The following is a 20,526-nucleotide window of genomic DNA, read 5'->3' as shown; positions in this document are numbered from 1 at the left end:
AGTTGTGCTGTCCCACAAAGGTCACCCTGCAGAACACATCACAAAAAGGAGAAACGGTCGACAACAGAAGCGATTACTGATTTCACCGTGTCAATTTTCAATTCGCAATTTGCAGAAAACATCCATCAACCACCATGCCTTCGTTAGAGCCAATCCCTAATAGAAACCCCAATTTACCAGATGGGGGTTCAGACGATGAAGCAGACCCTGAACTAGTGGAACTTCTACGCCAACATCTCGGAATGGGTGGCAAACAACAGAACAACCTTCCACCAGAGACTAAAGTTCTAGAAGGGGCCCAGTATATCTTTGATAATGCCATCGACGTGGCACTGAGCCCAGCACAGACCAAAGAAGCAGCCAAGACAATATGGCGATTGATGCAGAAAAAGGCCTACTCAACAAAGACCTGGTCAGAACATGAACTACACCCGCAAACCAAAGATGAAAATACAGTCGATTTCATTTTCACAATGGATCTATTGAATTTTAGCTTTTGGTCCGATCAGAAAGATGAATCAAAGCGTTTCTGCATCGAGTATCGCGGTAAAAGATGGACTGGTTATTGGAGTTTGGTTGCGGCGTTGCAGAGGGCGCTTGAAGAGGGAATTCCCATCACAACCCCGGATTTCTGGATTGATGAAGAGCAATGTACGGAGGAGCTGTTGCGACATGTTTTCCGATCCGCGACTGATGAGGAAATTCCTTTGTTCAAAGAACGAATGCAATGCTTGCGAGAAGCAGGTGAAGTCCTTTGCAATGTGAGTAATATTATCTAGCGAGATCTACTGAAAATTGGTTCCTAATGCTATACTACTCAGGAATTTGGAGGAAGCTTTGTTACCTGCATTGAAGATGCCAATTTCTCCGCAGCAGGCCTGGTCAACCTGCTCACCGAAAACTTTGCTTGCTTCCGAGATGAGACAAAGCTCAATGGAAAAAGAGTCCGACTGTATAAGCGCGCTCAGATCCTTGTTGCAGATCTTTGGGCTTGCTTCGATGGCGAGGATTTCGGAGAATTTAATGACATCGATAAGATCACTATGTTTGCAGGTGAGAAACGGACTCATTATTTGCAACAATATTAGCCCTCTAACCACGTCCCTTAGACTATCGCATTCCCCAAATGCTACACCAGCTTGGCTGTCTTCGACTCTCTCCATCATTAGAGAGCCATATTCGAGCCCTCAAGCCAATCCCATCAGGCTCAACCTGGGAAATTGAACTTCGCGGCACCAGTATCTGGTGTGTGGAGCTCATCAAACGTGAAATTGAAAAGCGCCACCCCGAAGTGAAAGCTGCTGGACGCAAAGGTGTTTTTCTTTATGAAAAAAATACGCCCCAAGACTCCGAGCCCGGAATGGAGACTGCAGAAGAGAAAACCGAGACAGAGAAGTCCCCCAAAACATACGGAATCAATGCCATTTTAATTGATTTCTTTCTGTACGATACGATGAAGAACCTTGAGCAGGAACACAACGAGAGTATCCCTCATCACCGGACTCGGAGCATTTGGTACTGATTACTTTTGGTTCTTTATCTTCTTTGACGGCGTTTCGAGATATACTTGAGCCTACCCTTGGTGTTTGGATATACAAACTTGAACAGGTCGTGTAGCCCTGGAAGCACGCGACACAGTGCATCGAACTTGAACTGGGAGGATAGATAAGTGACATCGATGGTGTTATTCTAGATAGTTATAGTACTGATTACAAACCTCATACAATACAATTTTCGATTCTTGATATTTGATTATTGGACTATTATGACTCCCAAACAGGGATAATTGCTGTGTTTGTATAGTAAAAGGGTATCAATTTTTTCCTAGCGCCAACTATGCCACCGAACAGTTGGAGACATCAAGCAGCGGCTTGTCCGATACGAGACATGATATCCGCTTTCCATTCCACGAAATCCTCTTGACGATCTTCGCTCAACCAATCCACCCGATCCTGCATCATAGTGCCCAGCCCAGGCAGAAGGCCGCCGTGAGAATTTCCATTGTTAGAACGAGCTGTCGCGGTGCCATCTTTACGCTTGGGTAATTTCACGCCTCTAAGAGCCGCATCCTCCTCATCAAGATTTCGATAAGAGTTACCTTCTTCATCTTCACCATCCAACTCCCCCGCATAGGGAATATTATCAAACCATTCCTGTCCATTCGCCCACCCCTGTTCCATGATGATGGCAATCCATTGATCTACATCATCACGATGTTGTCGATCATTTGGAAGTCCAAGACTAGTCAAGGCGGTTTGGCGCATCTCAGTAAATGTTTTCTTGTCCATCTTTTGGGCATCGGCACTTGCATCGTCCATTTCTTCAGAGGGTGCTGGGCTCCGCCGTCTCGCGAGTACAAGGAAGTAAACAGCGACAGCCATGGCATAGACTAATTCCTTGAAGTCGTCATCATTCCCGGCGGGTTTGATAGAGACGATAGGCTCGAGGAAATCCAGAACCTCCTCGTCCACCCCTTCCTCATCTACTGACATGCTAGACGTCATGAAAAGAATAGATGAGACTCCAGCAAAGATGTGAGGCGGTAATGTTCTAGAAATCGGAGGACGAGACCAAGTTGTAGTTCGTGGAGCAGGAGTTGCGAGAGTCTTGCAGATTGTTCGAATAGCGGCCATTGCCCATGCCGGAGCATCTGGTATAATTGTTGATTTAGTGATACCCCTTGGATGAGCCGTGATGGATTTCCTTGCGGATTTCGATGGTGAGCTAAGCTTGTTGGCTACACTGACGCTTCTTTTCAGAGGAGTAGATTTGGAAGGTGTATTTTGTAGACCGCGTGGTGTTGGCGCTACTTTGCTAGGTGATCGTGTAAGGGCCGAGCCCTTGGTGGGTGTAGTTTGTCCGGATGCAGCTCGAGATGGTGAGCCAGCAACTGATCCACTGGCTGAGCGCTTCATCCCCGTTGAGCTTGCCGAAAGAGACTTGTCAAGCCATGCGTAGAGCTTCTTGTATACGCGCGGTGGGCATGGCGGGTGTCCGAGTAGTGGAGGAAGTCCGAGAGCGCGAGTCAATCTGATTGGATTACCAATTGGCGTCAGCAGTGATCCAATGAGATATATGAGCATTCGAGAAGTGCAGCTGGCTTACCTCCTGCAAGCAATTTCGGCGCAAGCATAGGGACGAGCGATTTCTTCCTCCGGCTTCAAGCTACTGGATAGGCTTCGGGACTGCGCGACGAGGCTCAATGATAGGCTTAATAGCTCCTGCGGTAAGTCTGCAGCATGTGTCGGCACCAAAATCCCCAAAGCTTGCTCAACTGGTCGGTTATTCATCCTGGCGATGTGCTTCAGATCTCAACGGTCTTGTGAAATGCGGAGGTTGGCGATGGATAACAGTGTGGTATTGGTGTACTCGTATACAAGAGTAAGAGGGGGTTCGCCGAGAGTATATCACAATAGATCCAAGGGTTGTCTGTGTCTCACCCTGGAATTGAAGACTTCCAAGGAATAAACAATTGACAGTCTCAGTTGGTCTTCTCCGACGCCACGCCGCATGTCCATGACTAATCACGATATCGCTGGGTCAACTTTTGAACTTCCTCGCAGTCTCTTTCTACTACGTTACAAAGAGTAGAACTCGCAAATATGTCTGTCACAGTAAGTAGACACTCCGTGTATATTTTCGGGCTTCTTGTGCTTTACGAAAAGGTATATTGCTTCAACAACGGCTAACACTTGCTTTTCACTAGCTGCACACGACTCAAGGCGACCTCAAGGTCGAGCTATTCTGCGAAGCAGTCCCCCAAACTGCCGAGAACTTCCTCGCCCTCTGCGCATGTGGCGCATACAATGATATCCCATTTCACCGAATCATGCCCGGCTTCATGATTCAGACGGGAGATATCTCCCTTGGCCCCGCAGGAAAACCCTCTGCCTCCAACAAACCCATGCTTCCCTTCGAGGTTCCTAAAGGTGGCACGTCTATAAATCACCCTTCGGCTCTGAACCAAGAGATTCATCTCCCTGCTCTCCGTCACAACGCGCGCGGTATTTTATCAATGGCTTCCCGCCCGGTGAAGGATAAGACGGCACCCGGGTCTCAAAATGCGACAGGCCCGACGATTAACGGTAGCCAATTCTTTATTACTTTTGCCCCGGCGCCACATTTAGATGGCAACAGTACCGTCTTTGGGAAGGTTCTTAATTTGAGCGCTCAAGATGAGGGTGGTGATGTCTTGACCAAGCTTGAGAAGGCCAATGTCAAGGTTGATAAGAAGGGCAAGGTATCGCAGCCCAAGGAGGGAGAAGAGTTCGAAGCGCTTCGAATCAATCATGTCACGATGCATGCGAACCCATTTGCGAAGTGAGAGACTGGACATATCGTTATTTCAACCCGGGGTTAGAATAGCAGGGTCCTTATGTAAGAATTGCATTCGAAAGCGCTGCCTTTGATCTACCTCTCCCTGGAGAGGGACACCAGCTATGTAATTTTCGATTGAAAAGTTCACATACACCCATGCAAAATTGACATCACTCAATCCATCTGCATGAGCTTGGAAGGGCTCAATTGACCGGAAATTGCACTGCCAACTCAATACATTGTCGTGTACAGTCTGGTCATGCCTTGCTAGCTTCTCTGCCAGGCAAACTGAAAGTAACAAGAAATGAAAAATCCCTGCCAAATCGCTCCGCAGCTGGAACACAAGAATGTTATATTCCGGAGGAAGGATATACTACTGGACTGGTTGCGAAATCAAGGAGAGAGATATCAGTATGAGTGCAATAATTTATTTACTAGATACCCAATGAATTCTTTTATCTGCCAAAACACCCCAAAACTTTTTGGATCATTCCACAGCCGTCCCCTCATCGCCGGATATCTAAAAATCTGTACATAGTACCGTCAAGACGCCATCATGCAAAGAAACACTGAAATCAATCGCGTCATCATGAAAATGGATATAAAGTAGAAAAAAAGCAAATCGGTAAACATCATGGAGCAGACTTGGATCATGACTTCTGCTCCTGCGCATCCTCCTCGTAGCCCTCGGTCTTCATGTCCTTAAGGCCAAGGTCATCCTCCTCCTCGTCCGTGCGTTGGTACTCTTCAATAGTGATCTGGGGATCCGCAGCAGGTGCGCAGAGATCCTGGACGTAGCTGTTGGCCAAAGGATCGGCGAGGGTAACCACGAACTGACCACCGAACTTCTCAAAGTCACCATTGATAGCCCACTCAAGACGCTCGAAGAATCGGTCCCACTTGGCCTTCTCAGTGGACTCAAGACTGTCACCACCACCGCCGCCAATGTCGAAAAGGTGGCCCTTCAGGCTGTCTCGTACCTCCGTGAGCAGACCCTCGAGGGTAGTGAATCGACCGCCGAGGGTACCAGCCTGGATAGAGATCTCGAGTTCGTCACTGTGCACAGCGCAGGTATCAGACTTGAGAATATCGCGAGAAAGATCAACCTCATTCTTCACGGTCAAAGTAATACGCTTGCCAAGCTCAGGAACCTCTCCGCCAGTCTTGACATCGGAAGAGCGCAGTCCGCAGTGCTCGCAGACGTTGCTCCACAGGTAAACCTCCTTAAAGTAAGGAATGTTGACCTTCTTGATGAGCAGCTCGCAAGGCTTGCTGCAACCGGGGCACTCCGCGGGAAGGCAGTATTCTTTGCCATCCACAATTTCCGAATCGGGGTCCTCGGCCTGCGCCGCATCGGGGTCGGCTGCGATTCCAAGCTCTTCATTCTGCTCATGGGTACGGTAGTAAAGCTTGGTGCGGTACTTATTGCCACGGTCCTGGGTGTTGGGTGCGATCCAGGAGTTACCAGTGGGGTCGTCGAGGGAGATCGTGAAGGGGAAACCGGTACCGTCAAGGTAGCTCTTGAGGCTATCGATGAGAGGCTGGAGGGCATCGTGGAGTTCGGGGGCTTGCTCCTTGCGGGCAGGCTGATCATTGGAAAGACCTTCGTGGATACGCTGAATGGCGCCTTCAACGTTGGTCAAGGTTCCTTCGCGTGGAGCTTCAATTCCGAGTGAGTCGATGGTGAGAACACCTTGGTCGGACTTGATTAACTGTCTCTGCATATCATCCTGGCTCTCGACCGTCAGGGTGTACTTTGCGCCTTGGGTCTGGACTGAATTGGGAACATTGTCAGCACTTTGCTCTAGTTGGAAAATTTGAGAAAATTGATCACGTACTTTGGCCGGCAGCCTTGATCGAGTTGTTGGTAAAGTGGCAGTGTGGACATTCAAAAGATTCGAGAATGATATCGCGGAAATAAGGCACGCGGATGAGAAGCAGACGGGTAGTTCCCTATCATGATACGACTGGCGATTAGTATACGCAAGACTTCAAAATCATTTCTATTGTCGCAGTCAAAACTTACATTCTCGTGGCAGTTCATACACATCGACTCAACCTGCATAGGGCCGAGATCCTCATCGTCGCCCTCTCCCTTCTCCACGATCTCTCCGATATTCTTGAACTGCGACTCAACGGCATTGTCGAATTGCGACTGAGCCGTGGTCTTCTCGTCGGCGGACATTTTGTGCTATATAGAAATGAAAATGTAAATGAGAAAACAAGAAAAATATCCAGTAATTTCAGTCAAAAAGAAGGAGAGGAAAAAAAAAATGAAAGTTAATTGTGGAGGGGTTGAAGTGGCAGAATTTCTTATCGCGAAAAATCTCCCGCGGCGGAACATTCCTTTTCGTTCTGCGGTGGCGGGGCTGGAGGGGGCACATGACTAATGCATGCCCGATGTCATACATTATGTAGATCGAGGTAGAAGCGGAGTATATGAAGTGGAAGATAGGAAGTAAATCAATTTTTTTTTTTTAAAAAAAAAATTTTTGTGATTATGCATATGATTCAATATTTTTGCTGAGGGAATAATAATGGTCGGCTACATAAACGCTGGTGAATAGGTAACTTGAACCCCTTTCTCTAGATGCATAGTAGTTAGTTCCGGTTTATCCCAATAACTGAAGAAAGGAACACTTATCGAGGAAAAAATGGTCCTCTCCACCGAAGTAGAGAGAACGGTGATCCAACGGCCGTCTCACGGTACCTATAATCTGCTCCCCGTCATGCCAAGTCAAACAGAGATTCTATCCCAGCAGCCACCAGCAGCTCCTTGGTAGTCAAGATCAAAGGCGATTCTATCCCGTCACTCTAGGACTCACGCCGGATCAGCTCCGATTGAGGTCACATAGCTAATGGTATGAAGCAACATGAATAGTCTGGACAAGCCAAAGCTTTGATCCTCACTCGAGAGAGGTCCCATACTACCCTGCCTAACGCAAGCATGCCAGGAACGACGAGATTTCTCAATCGGGACTGGTCCTATATGAAGATATAGAAAGAGGATTCGGGAGAAATGAATGCCTTGGAACTCGACTAGAGCCACGGCGTTGTGTGAGATCAATTTGAGAGCTCTGCCGACCAGAACAAGACCAGAAGAGTTGAAGAAAATATGGAGATCGAGAGAAAGCTGCAGGAAGATCAATGCAACACCCTTCCTTTCCGCACACCACAGAAGCAAATCGTGATTGGGACTGGCCTTGACGATCAGCCGAATCCAAGCTTGCAGAATCTCCATCCCCTCGGGAACGTTCAAAGCTGCCAATGCGTGTACATCCGCGATTTGCCGAGCAAGTCGAGCCAGTTTCTTATGTGTGGTACAGTACCCTCTGGGACGGGTTTTTGTTTCCTCCCCTGATCAACCGCGAAGTATCACAGGAGGGCATTGATGAAGCGAACAAAGAACATCCAGAAAAAACCGCTTCCTTCTTCCTGAGGAAGGACAACGAACATAAGTTATTGTTGTTGTAGTCGACGCCCATCAATCAATTCGCAAAAAGTATTCACGAAGAGATGGTTAACACAGAGGGTCTGGATCTTCCGCGGAAGTCGAATCGATGGCGGTCGCCTTAAAACGAGGTGCCTAGCTGCTGGAAGCTTAGGAATTGCGATACTGGAAGAGGTGAAAGAAAGGTGCAAGATTTCCAGGAATCTTCGTTGTGGGAACACGCGCTGGACGGGCGACAGCTTTTGCAAAACAGAGTCGAAAAGAACGCAAACGAACCATGTCAAAAAACATCAAACTAGCATGGGGAAATCCATTGCCAGGCCGGAACGTGCCAACAGTCCAAAAGCCTTGAAATTGACTCAAGGAGCCATGGAAACGGACAAAATAGAAGGACCTCGCGGCATCCATACCTATGAAAATGCCTGGAACAAGTTCAGGGAGATAATGGATGGTTCTGACGAGTGGATTCTTTTAAATTGTCGTCACAATGCTGTGTGTAATGGTCACTGTTGTGTTCTAGGCGCCGCATTTCTGATCCATCTTAGTTGATGCCCTAGGCATTCGATATTGGAACATCGCAATTCAATTCAATCTGCCGCATTGTCGGTTGATCCTCCAAAGGGCAGTCTCATACTGAGGTACCCGGCGCGTTCCACCCCTCTTTTCTCCACGGTAATGCATCATTCGAAGCATAGGTTGACCATCCGATTTTGACCAGCACGCAAATCCAGCATTGGTAGAACCGACGCATGGCCCTTGTGGACACTTGCATAGTAAAACCGTCTTCTAAACCCCGAAGAGCTCTGGCAATGACGAGCAACTTTCGCGTAACTAATCCATCATAGATAAATTGCGCTAATCGTGGTACCCGGCGTGCTCTTTCTCTGTGAAACTGTTGCCTCGAGAGACAAGACGACTGGATAAGTCTTAGGGTTAGATCCCAACATCGCCCGTACGACATGATCTAGCTCGATTGAACATAGAAAAGACGTTCTCGGTTGATAGCCGGATCAAAGAAGGACTCGCTGTACTTGTATGCCTTGGATGGCTAGAAACTTGGTGGCTCCACATCCTCGAAAGACGGGGCGAAACTCCGGCGCTGGTAAACAAAACGTTGGGTGCAATGAAGATTGTATTGCTTCAAGCAGAATCCATGTTGGTTGATAGACAGAGGCTTTTCCATTCTAATAAAACGTCCTTGGGCATGTTGAAGAAAGTCGGGTTGGGCATTGACTGTACACAACAAAGGCAAAAGAGACTCGCTGAGGTTATCAAATGACGCGCCGAGGCGTCCGTCGCGACGGGTGAGCACGTGATGGACGCGCTTTATGTCATCTCTTATCGATATTACTAATCAACGATTGTCCCGCCAAGACTGACGTCTCATTGGAGGAGCATTTCTGATGAAGGATTGAATTCACGTCCACGATGGAATAAATGGCGATTAACTCGATCACTGGTCATGATGGGAGATCCAAGACAGGTCCGAGTGGCATTTGACAATGCCAACGCATTCTTGAGCCCAGTCCTGAGTCGAGGTATCGTAACGCAGTTCGTACTTTATGCTGAACTAGAAGCTGATTCGAATTTAAGATGAAATACAAAAGTCTCAGGGCAAAGGTTTGGTAGATATACTCACTCAATCTACGGAGGATGTAGGTGCCGATGATAGCATTAAAAGAAGGGCTGTCATCAGTCAATCATTGGATACCCTGAGCCAGATTCACACAGCATTTACAACGCCCTCGGAAGATCATGATCTAGTTGATAGCACCGCCGGCGAGGGAGAGGATCCAGCCTTGGAGGATGCAAGGAGACGTCGGCTGCTGCATGCATTGCTGGACTTGATTTCCCTGGAGGGGATTTATCCATCTCTTTCATCGGGCGTTGGAATCCCACTGCAACAGAGAGTAATCTCAGTTCTGCCAGCTGGGGTGATTGCCAAGCAAAGTACTGTTCCGGCGAGTAGCAAGCCCCACGATGAGCTTCTTCTTCGCCAGATAATGGGCGTTCTTCTCAATATAATGTTGGATTCTACCCCGAGCATCCAACCCGTCATAAGAGCCCGCATCTTGAGTGACATCATTAGTGGCACAGCGGACTTAGCTTTCAACCCAAATGTTTCTTCGTCGATGGACCAAGAAAAATATAGGCTCGGGTTTATGAAGATCATCGAAGAGTGCGTTGTCTCGTAAATGCACTTGTACATGGACCTTGTTATTGACGTTTTGCAGCACACCCAGTGTCGCTCTTTTGCCGACGTTATCTAGTTTCCTTCAGTCAGATACAACGAATTGGTTCAAATCCACGATATCAGGTCAAATTGCACGCGTACCGCTACGGAATGGCGGGGTCTTACAGACGATTATGTTCATTGCATCTCAGTTCGCGCCATCTCTCGGCCAAGAAGCCCAAATCGAGCCTTCAAACGGGCCCCATTTCACCCTACAAGCCATTATGCAAATATCTCGGTTGTTATCCTCCGTTCCACAGGATATCGGACCTACCCCATACTTTACAACCATTGCTCCCCAGCTACTCACATTGCTGGATGGAACGGACCTTGATTTGAAGAAGACGGCATCCTACGCTATTGGCAATGGAATTCTGGGGAAACGTGCTTATGGGGCCCCAGAAACCATTGGACATTCAATATTTGTGGAGCCAATATTTGCCGCTTTGACTGCTGAACTGGACGATAAATCGTCCCGTTGGCTGAGACAGTCTGCAGAAATTGAAACTTCTCCGCCAATCAAAATAGAGGATCCAAGCGAAGAAAACATCATTGTGAACAATGCAATGATCGATATTGCGGTAGAAAGGCTGAGGAGTCTAGCCCTTCAGCATCCGAATCCGGGCCTTGTCAAGAGAATCATTTACCCTATCCTAATTCCGCTTTGGGGCTTGATATGCTATGCCCAGGAGAAACAACTCAAAGAGTTGCACGGAAAGACGTTGGAGCTTCTTCAAACGTACTTCAGCATATCTGTCGGCGTGCAGCCCCTCAGAAAGCTTGTTGATAACCTTCTCTGGGATGGGGGTGTCTCCTGGACTTACGCTATGGATCGACGAGGGAACATTGTTCTGGTCCGAAGAACGAAGCAAAAAGATGATCAATCGAACATTATTCGCCTAATCGACTCTTTGCAGAGTCGCACGGAAACATTCGTCAGCCTCCTGGGCTCTGATCCCAGTGGCGAGGAACGCACTGGTGATATTTTCCTCTATGTCAGCGAGAAGTGGTTGGTTCAATCCACCACTACCAGCGGAACGGCGAAGTCTGCAACCATTGGCGAGTCAGAAAACATCATCCAGAAACTTGTCAGTGCCAAAGTTGCCGAGAAACTGCTGGACAATTTCAAAGATACTCTGTCGAGGCGTCCCCTGCGGGTTTTGGAGCTCATAAAGCATATTGTCGACGGAGAGTTGAAGAGGCTTGGCGGCCAAGCATCAGCCAAACGAGACGAAAAGGGCAAGGTCTCTTTATCCTCCCTCGCCAACATCGTTCCCGAAGACGGCAATCAAGCGCAAAATGCATCTGAGAATGAATCATCCGAGTCTCTTTCCACGGCATTCAGCCTTTTGTCCACCGTTTTGGCTTCCCCTGAATTTACCACTTCGCCGGACACCCAGCCGCCTCTTCAAGCTATCAAGGGCCGCTTAGATGAACTCATTCCTCTACTCCCTCCCGCACTATCGAAGCCAGCCACTACATCATCCATGCTGGTTGAAATCCAACTCACACACCCAGAGCATGATGAAACAAAGCCAGCGGCACCTCATCTTGCCGATCTCGATATACATCGTCAAGCGTTGACAAATCTCAATTCTGATCTTCCCCCCGTTCAAGCAGAGGGTTTCTCGCTGCTTTCAAAGCTAGTTTTGCAAGGGTCACCTGTACTTGACATTCCATCAACATTGACGTTGCTATTATCAATCATCACAGACACCAGCGAGTCAGCCGCCAATGAAGAATTCATCTATTTGAATGCCATCAAATTGATAGGAATTCTTGCCTCGCGTCATCCTCGCACCGTCATCAAAACCCTAGCCCAAAGCTACGCCGACAAAGCCGAGCAAAGAACGCTGGATCAACGCCTTAAAATAGGCGAATCTCTTCTCCGAACCGTTCAGGACCTGGGCAACGCATTGTCCGGTGAGACGGCTAAGATCTTGGGCGATGTCATGATCACAGTGGCGGGACGACGCGGTCAAAGACCTGAATCGCAAAAGGAGCGAAAATCACAGCTTGAGAAAGAGAAGCGCCGGAGAGAGCGCGAAGAGCGGAAACAGAGAGAACCGGCCATGCCTGAGGGGTGGAAGTTCTCCACGGGACCTACAAACCCAAATAAGGATGCAGAAGATGAGGACTCCGATATGGAATCCCCAGAAAAAACGGCTCACGCGGCGAATATAGTCGCTGCCTGGGCTGCAGGTGCATCATCGGATGATGAACCAGATGACTTACGTGTTCGCGCATCTGCATTGTCCATACTTGCCTCAGCAGCGCAGGTGAATATTCTCGGCTTGGGCCCTGGGATATTGTCACAGGCAGTTGATTTAGCCTTGAAGACACTCACCCTCGAACAATCCCCTGAAAGTGCCATTCTCCGGCGTGCCAGCGTGGTCCTCATCCTCGATATCCTCAAAGCACTCGATACGGCCCGTGAATCAAGACGAGGCAAAGACATTGGATTTGGATTCTCTTTAACGGATACCTCTACCGGCTTCGATGTGCAAAATGCTGATACTGATGCTCCATCTACCATTGGTAACATTCCTCACATGCTACGGACGCTGGGCTATGTAGAGAGCCGAGAGACAGACGTCATTGTTCGTGGGCATATAAGAGCTCTCATTGAAAGTCTGGAGGCTTGGTTGGAGAAGTCTCTTATGTGGGGAATCGGTATGCAATCCGAGGGTGATGAACCAAGACTAGAACTAGGAGATTCTATCGCTGGATTAAGTGTTGATCCTATAGCTGGGGGATCTGGGAGACCGCGTATTGAAGAGATCGAGTAGTTCTTAATTCCGAAATGTCTTCCTCGCACAAAATTTGAAGTTTCTTGCTCTATTGTGGGCTAACTAAGATTTACGTCAAACGAGGAGGCGAGAACCAAATACGAGGAAACAAGGAGATGATCATGGGTTGAATCATGGATTAGAGCAAAAATCAGAAAAAATTCATATTTTCATAATCGAGATACATCCACGCAGAACTCCGAGTACACGGGCTATTTAATAAAAGTACAAAACGTGGCAAGGGAATCTTGGTGTGAGAACTTTTCAGTGCGTTCTCCGGCCATACCCACGATGGCCACGGCCCCTGTGGCCGCGGCCTCTATGACCGCCCCGACGACCCGACCCTCGGCGGTGGTCTTCGCCGCCTTCAGCAGAAGCCATTTGAGCAGGTGGCACACTCTGGTAATTGACGAATCTTTGCTCCTCGTTTAGATAGAATTTATTTTCTATCTGGAGCAGCTCACAAAATTCGGCCGTCTGTAAATTGGGGTATTCCATGGGCATAGTGGGATGCTGGATGTCGCCTTGTGGATTGAATCGAGGGGCTGAGCGAGTGAAGTTGAAAGGAATATTCATCATTCCTTTCTTCTCGATGTTCTCCTCAACCCACTTTTCTTCTTCCTGTATGCGAGGAAGATAGGTTTCCTCGCCCAGATCGGCAGGTACTTTCGAGCTCTGGTCACCAAGCACAAGATCTTCAGCAAATACGCGGGTGATCGCGAGCCATTCTCTGTCATACTGAAGACGATATGGGTGATGATTATCTGTGGCGGTTTGGTCGGAGACGGGAGCAAGATCCAACAATCGGAAGTACCGATCGTGATTGTTAGGTTTATCAAGGGCCAGGAACTTTGTGAGCTTGTTCTTGATGGCGGGAGGGGTGATCTTGGGGCGTGGGCTTTCCTTTGCAGGAGGAGGAGCAAAAGCTGCTGGGAGTTTCGTTCGCAGACTTTCCGATACAGCTTGTTCGACAAGGGGTATTCCCCTATCTTTATTCCAAGAAGGCTCGTCATCGGCGCCATCGCAGCCGTGAGTTGGGGGCTCGGGATTACTTTTATCTTCTTCTGGGGCAGGCACTGGTTCAGATTGCTTGAGGGGTGTAGAATTTTCCTGGGCCGACTCGTTGTCGGAGTCCAAATCAATCTCATCGTCATTTTTTACTCGTTTGTTGGCATAAACGAGGGAATCCTGCTCAACAGCACATTCGCCCGATGATGCCTTTTTCCAAGTCACATCAACAGCTGTGGCGGGTCGGTCGTCGCTCATGCGGTGCATCATATCAAGGAACTGCTGCTCGCGAGTTCTGAGATCATTCTCTTCAAATGAGCCCCAGGCGGCGATCCGCTCGGCCGTGCTTCCGTGCGCTGCATTTCCATTCTCCAAGTTGGCATTATTGAAAGTCTCGGCGATGGGGGAAGGTTTCATATTTTCCGAGGGAGTCATAGGTTCCACGACTTCAACACCCCAGGCAGCAGGCATGTCTCGACTCGAATCAATCTTCTTGGTCTGGATGTTGTCGTGAGGAATTACCGCAGCAAACTCAGTATGGAGATGTGCTGAAAACCAGTATGCAGGACGCAGGCGATCAAGCACCTCACGGGCGGCCGCATTTCCAAGTCTACCGTGCTGCGAATCTTCTTCGAACCCTCTTTTCTTACGGAAGAGCTTTTTGTAATCACCACAGTATTCAACTTGACGTGGCCAGTCGTGGGAAAGACCAATGTCAACTTGGGTGCGAACCTGGAGAAGTTTACGAACGTCGAGTTCGCGGACATGGAAAACAGAATGCAAATCTTCAGGGCGGTACGGGATACGCTCATAGTGAGGCTTCCGGTAATCATAGCCCTTCCAGATACCCGACATCCCAGCGATACGCAGTGGTCCGAAACGAATGACGTTAGCGGCGCCCAAGTAGTAGATGTTGTGGGCAATCCAGCCACCATGGTACAGTTCAAAGAGATGATTGCTTGCTTCATGATTGCCACCACAGAAGATGGTCAGATAAGGGGCCTGCCGCTGGCCACTGTAGTACTCATGGTAATCGCCCATTTTGCGATATTTGGAAGGTACCGAAAGACATGCTGCATCATCGGTATTTCGAAGTGCCTATCTTAATTAGCTTGTATATATTCACCAAATGAGGAGATACTCACCTGAAAATCACCACCGATGATGACAAGATCAACGTTGTCCCAGCCGCGTTCAGCTGCAGCGCGAGCAATATCCTCGTAAATTTGGTGGAGTAGACCGTGGCCCTATATGCAAATTAGCCTCGGATGAAAAAGAATCGAATACAGCAAGCCCGGAGAATGATCGAAATCTTGAACATACACAGCCGACAGTCACCACCCGGATGCCTGACACCGACATCGTCGTTGAGGAGAAACGAGATCTAGAACAACGGAATACAAAGATGAATCAGGAAGCTCTGCACTACAAACGTCGTTGATGATGAAACAAGTGGGTGGTTCCAGATGGGAGAAAAGAGTGTGACAAAAACAAAAAGACAAGAAGGGAGAAAGAATAGGGAAGAGTGGCGGATTTCCTCCGGCAGTGAAGCAGCAGTGAATGATGTGAAGTCAAGCGGAAAGAGGAAAAGGCGACGGTTGAACAAAGTTGGGCGGGTTTGGCGGGTTTGACTGTTTGGGAGGTTTAGGAAGGAGCGTCGCGGCAAAAACTGGCAACCGCCTGTTTCCCTCCGGGGGTCGCTCCTTCCTGTTACTACTCACCCAATTGACGATTGCCAAGGATTTGCTTCAATGTTCATGTTTTAAAGATCTCCGCACCTACACTCAATTGTTTTATATTGTTGATATTGCATAATGCCTCCTTTGGAGTCTTCTCATTTGCGATTCCTTGAGGATGCGGCCAATCTGCTGGGGAGAAGCAGCCCGTCAACAACAGCGCATCTGCTGACGGCCCATACTCATATACTCCATAATGAGTTCAAGTCCTTGGGCTCACACCAGACCAAGCATCACTGTGCAGGATGTGGGAGTATCAGGACACGTAAATCTTCCAAGCTCGTCAGGGTGAAGCCTAAAAGAGGACCGAAAGCTTTAAGCCGTGATAGTGCTACAGTCTACAAATGCGGGAGTTGCAATCAACGTGTTGTGATTCCGCGTAAAAGGTCTGCGCCAAGAGGTCCATCTAAGGATTCTTCTCGTGGTACTACAACTAAAGCTACAGCTCCAGCTGTATCATCAACTCCTTCTCCTGCGCCATCTACACCTGCGATTTCTTCGCAGCAGGATCTTCCTCCAGCTACAGATTCTGTGGCAGCTCACGCTGAAAAAAGTGCAGATAACTCTAACAGCAAAAAGAGAGCCAAAGCACGTAAACAGGGAGGTCTACAAGCTCTCTTAGCCGCAAAAAAGAGCTCTCAGTCCTCACTTGATCTATTTGATTTTTTACAGTGAAGCATCAAATTCTCGGCCAATCATTTTTCCGGGCGCGGCTCTCTGGACGCGGGGCGAGTGTTGCTTGACCGCGGAGCTTCCTGATTTCCAACCACCACCGCCAGCTTTGGTGTTGATCCCCCGCCAACTTGAACCAAACTCCTACCATTCGAAATCTACTACAGCTTACCGAATATAGCCTCGCAGACTCGGGATAAAATGTCGGTCTATTCACACGACGAGGAACACGATCCTCAGGCGGACGAGCTCCGCGAGACGGCCCTTGTTACTCTTGAAGCCTTGATTAGCTCTTGCAATCAGCAGATGCAGCCATATCTAGTCAATACCACCCAGGCCGCCCTCAGATTCCTCAAGTATGATCCTAATGTCGCCGAAAATGAAGATGACGAAGAAATGGGTGGTACACAAGACGATGGAAGTGATGACGATGCCACTGAGGATCCCGACATGAGCGATGATGAATTTGAGGATTTTGAAGAAGAAGATGGATATAGTGATATCGATGACATGAGCTGGAAGGTTCGCCGCTGTGCCGCGAAGCTTCTGTACTCCCTCATTTCCACACATGGTCACAGTAGGGCGCTCGATGACTCTGCTTTGTACCAAAAGATTTCACCGGCATTGATCTCTCGTATCAGCAAGGAACGGGAAGAGAGTGTGAAACTGGAAGTTGTGTCAACTCTGACTGCTCTTGTTCGCAAGACAAGCGAAGGTTCTGTTATCGTCACCTCAAACGGCTTCCTCGAGGCAGTAGGAGGATCTAAGAACTCTCGGAAGCGCCGTCGCCAAGATAGTGATGCCAGCATGGTCGATTTTGAACCTGGTGTCGGAGCATCCTCTGCAATTGACTCGCCATTCACCCCGTCTTCGCCCAAGTCCGGTCCCCAGGCAGACCTAGCTCGATCAGTGCCATTGATCGTGCAAAGCTTGGTGAAAGTCTGGAAACAAGCATCGATGCCCCTCCGCCAAGCAGTTATTGTTCTTCTGAAAAGCCTCTCGCTTGCCCGCTATGGCGGACTGGCAGATCATCTCCAGCAGATCGAGGATCTCATTGCCGATGCACTCAAGACGTCTTCGCTTTCAGGGAGCTCGACGACCCATGCCGGCGCTGCTGTCAGTGCGGGCACCCTACAAATTGAGACACTGGGCCTCATCTCGGCCATTGCTGAGACACACATGTCCGAAGCATTACTGCCTTTCCTCATAGCGCTTGTACCAGGCGTGGTAGCAGCTGTGAATGAGCGCAACTACAAGGTTAGCAGCGAGGCTCTTGGTGCAGTTGAGCAAATAGTCAAGGCCTTGACACCACCTCGTGTGTCTGCCAATGCCTCCGATGTCTCTATGCAACTTGACAAACTGTATGAGGTTGTTCTAGCTCGCATTACTGACACAAGTGCCGATCTGGAAGTTCGACAGCGCGCTATCCATGTCTTTGGTGTCCTCCTGGCACGCACATCAGGCGAGCGAGGTGCTGCGTACCTCCCCGTAAGCCATCGCTCTAAAGGCCTTGCTGTTCTGGCGGACCGAGCAAAGAATGAGACCACTCGCCTTTCAGCCGTTCGTGCTATTGACGATGTCCTTGTCTTGGCTAGTCGAAATGAGGACATTGAGGCTGGTTGGGTGAACGAAGTAGCCCAGGAGCTTGGCTCTAATCTCCGAAAGTCAGATCGTGCACTTAGGGGATCATGCCTGGAGGCCCTCCGAAGCTTGGCCATGAACTCCTTCACCAGAACACAACTTACTCCCCAAACTATGTCCTCTCTGGAAACCGCGCTCTTGCCTCTTCTTTCGGCCCCTGACTTCCATCTTTTGACCCCGACTCTTATCATCATAGCGAAGCTTATTCCTACCGACTCGAAGTCGCTTGTGAATGATGCTTTGATTTCTTCCATCTGCTCTATCGTGAAACAGCCTCTCATTGGCACCGTCTTAAAAGCCCTCCTTCTCTTAGTTAAGGTTATTGGCGAGGAAGGTGCCGGTGCTCAGCTGATGCAGAACCTTCTGCAGAACGTAGGCATTACTGGGGACTCCTCTGTCGTGGGTCGGGCTATTGGTACATTGTTGGTACATGGCGGATCAAACCTAGGCGTCACGATGGATGATTTCTCAACCGAGTTGCGCACCGCGGAGGATGACAGCCGCAAATGTCTTGCCCTTGCCATCCTGGGGGAAATCGGCCTACGGATGGGCGACGCATGCTCCCTGACCCCTGACCTTTTTATCGATCATTTCGGTTCTTCGTCGGACCATGTTCGCCTGGCCGCTGCGACGGCGCTCGGAAATGCTGCTGCTGGAAGCGTCAAGACCTATGTACCCATTATTCTAAACGGCCTCGATAAATCCAGCTCCCAGAGCTACCTTCTCTTGCATTCCGTTCGGGAGTTGCTTCAGCACCCCGAGGTTGTTCGTCCCGACCTTGCTCCATCCGCTCTCAAGTTGTGGCAAGCTCTTCTCGTCGTATCCGAAGAAGAAGACAATCGTGCTGTAGGAGCCGAGTGTGTCGGTCGTCTTGCTCTGATTGATCCATCATCATACATCCCTCATTTCCAGGTATGCATCTCCCTCTTGTTTTCATCATGCCGGTGGTATGGAATTAGGTGCTAACTAGACTATATCAGGAATATCTTTCGAACTCCAACCCTGTCATTCGCGGTGTTGTCATTTCTGCGTTCCGCTACACGCTCGCCGACTCAAGCGATATTTACAATGATGTACTACGGCCGTTGATGGTACCTCTCCTTACTACCATGCTGGGCGATAAGGATCTGGGCAACCATCGCTTAGCACTGACTACTCTGAATTCCGCAATCCACAACAAAATGGCACTATTGCTCCCGCACTTGGGCGAGCTGCTGCCAGCAGTCTTCGGTGATACACACATCAAACCCGAGCTGATTCGCGAAGTGCAAATGGGACCCTTCAAACACAAGGTTGATGATGGTCTTGATCTTCGTAAAAGCGCCTACGAGACTCTCTACGCATCTCTTGATACTTCCTTCGCCCGTAGCCATATGGGAGAGCTATTTGACCGAGTTATTGCCGGAGTTGAGGATGAGCAGGACATCCGCGCAATCAGCAATTTGATGACCGCCCGGTTGGTTTCCATTGCACCGGCCGAGACCGAACGCCGATTGGATGCTCTTTCCGAGCGCTACACGACTGTTCTCTCTTTCAAACCGAAGGATAATGCTGTGAAGCAAGAGCTGGAGAAGGCGCAAGAGGCATCCTTGGGTATTCTTAAGATTACGAAGGAGCTGAGCAAGGCATTCCCTGGCGCCGAGGCATCAAGTGAGCTCCACAAGTGGAAGGGGTACATGGAGTGGGTTCGCAAAACTTTTGCGTCGCAGTTCCAGAGTTTGGAGACGGAATTCTGAATGGGAGGAAAGTGGTTGCCTGAAGGAGTGGTTACATAGGGGAATTTGCGATCGACCGTGAATTTATGAACATGATGAATAAAAGCGTGAATGTATATGTTTTGCTCTATTTGCCTATCTGATTTGGTTTTGTATGTCCTTTTGCTCTAGTAGTTCCAAAATCCAGTCAAGTCATTGCTTAGCCAGACAAGCCTTTTACTTTTACGTCTAGCAAAATCTTTTTGACTGAAAATCGGCACGTGAATGGTAAGGCTGCGCCCACCCCCCACGTAGTTCTCCACCGCTCGCTCTGCAAATCTGTGAAGTACATACTATGTACGAGGTACTTGGATTGCACATGCGATTATGGATCGAATCTGACATAAGAAAAACCGGATGATGAGCTTATGAGCTTAGTATTTAGAATCACGAGCTGCCCTTCTTGTATTTACAGCACTATGTACTATGAAAGACTCGCTCACAAGCCTCATCAAGTCACGTGTATTTTATACTCCGAGTCCAGGCCCATCCAGGTGGATCAAAGGACCATCAACTAGCAGTCGCCTAGTGTATTGAGTACATAGTGCACTAGATTTCGCATTTGTTCAACAGATGCGACGCACGTACTAGTAATATCTGCTTACGATTCTTTAATAGCCAGCCTGGAATGACAGCCCCTTGCCTTTGGCCATGCTCCCCCAATTAAGCTTATACCGGTTAGTCTTTTCCGCAGCCACTATAATACGCAGATGGTGATTGGGCGATTAAGCCCCAGGCGTTGGGTCTGAGCCCTCTGGGTGTTACATACTTCTGCGATAATACGAGGCACAGTCCACTGAACATGAAGTCAAAATATGCGTTGATGATGAAATAGTGCTTGGATTGATTTCACTGGTACTAATAGACCATCTATGGGGTACATTAGGGATGCTTACCGTATACATTCGGGATAAGTGTGAAGTAT

At 48.8% G+C, this 20,526-nt stretch overlaps 7 protein-coding genes across 7 annotated transcripts; 4 read left to right on the top strand and 3 right to left on the bottom strand.

Annotated features, from left to right (window-relative positions):
* Positions 1-134: 134 nt before the first annotated feature.
* On the top strand, positions 135-1,522 carry N7469_007507 (queuosine 5'-phosphate N-glycosylase/hydrolase; the record flags this gene model as incomplete). Its single annotated transcript, XM_056646425.1, has 3 exons — positions 135-761; positions 822-1,053; positions 1,110-1,522. The coding sequence occupies 3 exons, from the start codon at positions 135-137 to the stop codon at positions 1,520-1,522; spliced, it is 1,272 nt and encodes a 423-aa protein (XP_056499866.1).
* Positions 1,523-1,859: 337 nt separating this feature from the next.
* On the bottom strand, positions 1,860-3,290 carry N7469_007506 (uncharacterized protein; the record flags this gene model as incomplete). Its single annotated transcript, XM_056646424.1, has 2 exons — positions 1,860-3,030; positions 3,106-3,290. 2 exons carry the CDS (start codon positions 3,288-3,290, stop codon positions 1,860-1,862), a joined length of 1,356 nt encoding a protein of 451 aa, XP_056499865.1.
* A 312-nt stretch (positions 3,291-3,602) lies between these two features.
* cyp5 (uncharacterized protein) lies at positions 3,603-4,324 on the top strand (the record flags this gene model as incomplete). Its single annotated transcript, XM_056646423.1, has 2 exons — positions 3,603-3,614; positions 3,707-4,324. The coding sequence occupies 2 exons, from the start codon at positions 3,603-3,605 to the stop codon at positions 4,322-4,324; spliced, it is 630 nt and encodes a 209-aa protein (XP_056499864.1).
* Positions 4,325-4,967: 643 nt separating this feature from the next.
* Positions 4,968-6,502, bottom strand: zpr1 (zinc finger-containing protein ZPR1; the record flags this gene model as incomplete). Its single annotated transcript, XM_056646422.1, has 3 exons — positions 4,968-6,091; positions 6,156-6,270; positions 6,344-6,502. The coding sequence occupies 3 exons, from the start codon at positions 6,500-6,502 to the stop codon at positions 4,968-4,970; spliced, it is 1,398 nt and encodes a 465-aa protein (XP_056499863.1).
* Positions 6,503-9,230: 2,728 nt separating this feature from the next.
* N7469_007503 (RTP1/Tango6 family protein) lies at positions 9,231-12,790 on the top strand (the record flags this gene model as incomplete). The annotated part of the gene is made up of 3 exons (XM_056646421.1): positions 9,231-9,306; positions 9,362-9,947; positions 10,003-12,790. 3 exons carry the CDS (start codon positions 9,231-9,233, stop codon positions 12,788-12,790), a joined length of 3,450 nt encoding a protein of 1,149 aa, XP_056499862.1.
* Positions 12,791-13,054: 264 nt separating this feature from the next.
* Positions 13,055-15,160, bottom strand: N7469_007502 (RNA lariat debranching enzyme; the record flags this gene model as incomplete). The annotated part of the gene is made up of 3 exons (XM_056646420.1): positions 13,055-14,896; positions 14,944-15,045; positions 15,122-15,160. The coding sequence occupies 3 exons, from the start codon at positions 15,158-15,160 to the stop codon at positions 13,055-13,057; spliced, it is 1,983 nt and encodes a 660-aa protein (XP_056499861.1).
* Positions 15,161-15,612: 452 nt separating this feature from the next.
* Positions 15,613-19,583, top strand: canA (putative cullin binding protein CanA; the record flags this gene model as incomplete). Its single annotated transcript, XM_056646419.1, has 3 exons — positions 15,613-16,205; positions 16,374-18,759; positions 18,828-19,583. 3 exons carry the CDS (start codon positions 15,613-15,615, stop codon positions 19,581-19,583), a joined length of 3,735 nt encoding a protein of 1,244 aa, XP_056499860.1.
* Between the last annotated feature and the right edge of the window lie 943 nt (positions 19,584-20,526).

Source organism: Penicillium citrinum, assembly GCF_028827155.1.
Source record: "Penicillium citrinum strain IBT 23319 chromosome Unknown utg000006l:1.0-3011923.0:1.0-3012962.0, whole genome shotgun sequence".
NCBI classification, from domain to species: Eukaryota; Fungi; Ascomycota; class Eurotiomycetes; order Eurotiales; family Aspergillaceae; genus Penicillium; species Penicillium citrinum.
Note: the sequence above shows the minus strand (reverse complement) of the source record. Positions and strands in the feature narration are given on the sequence as shown.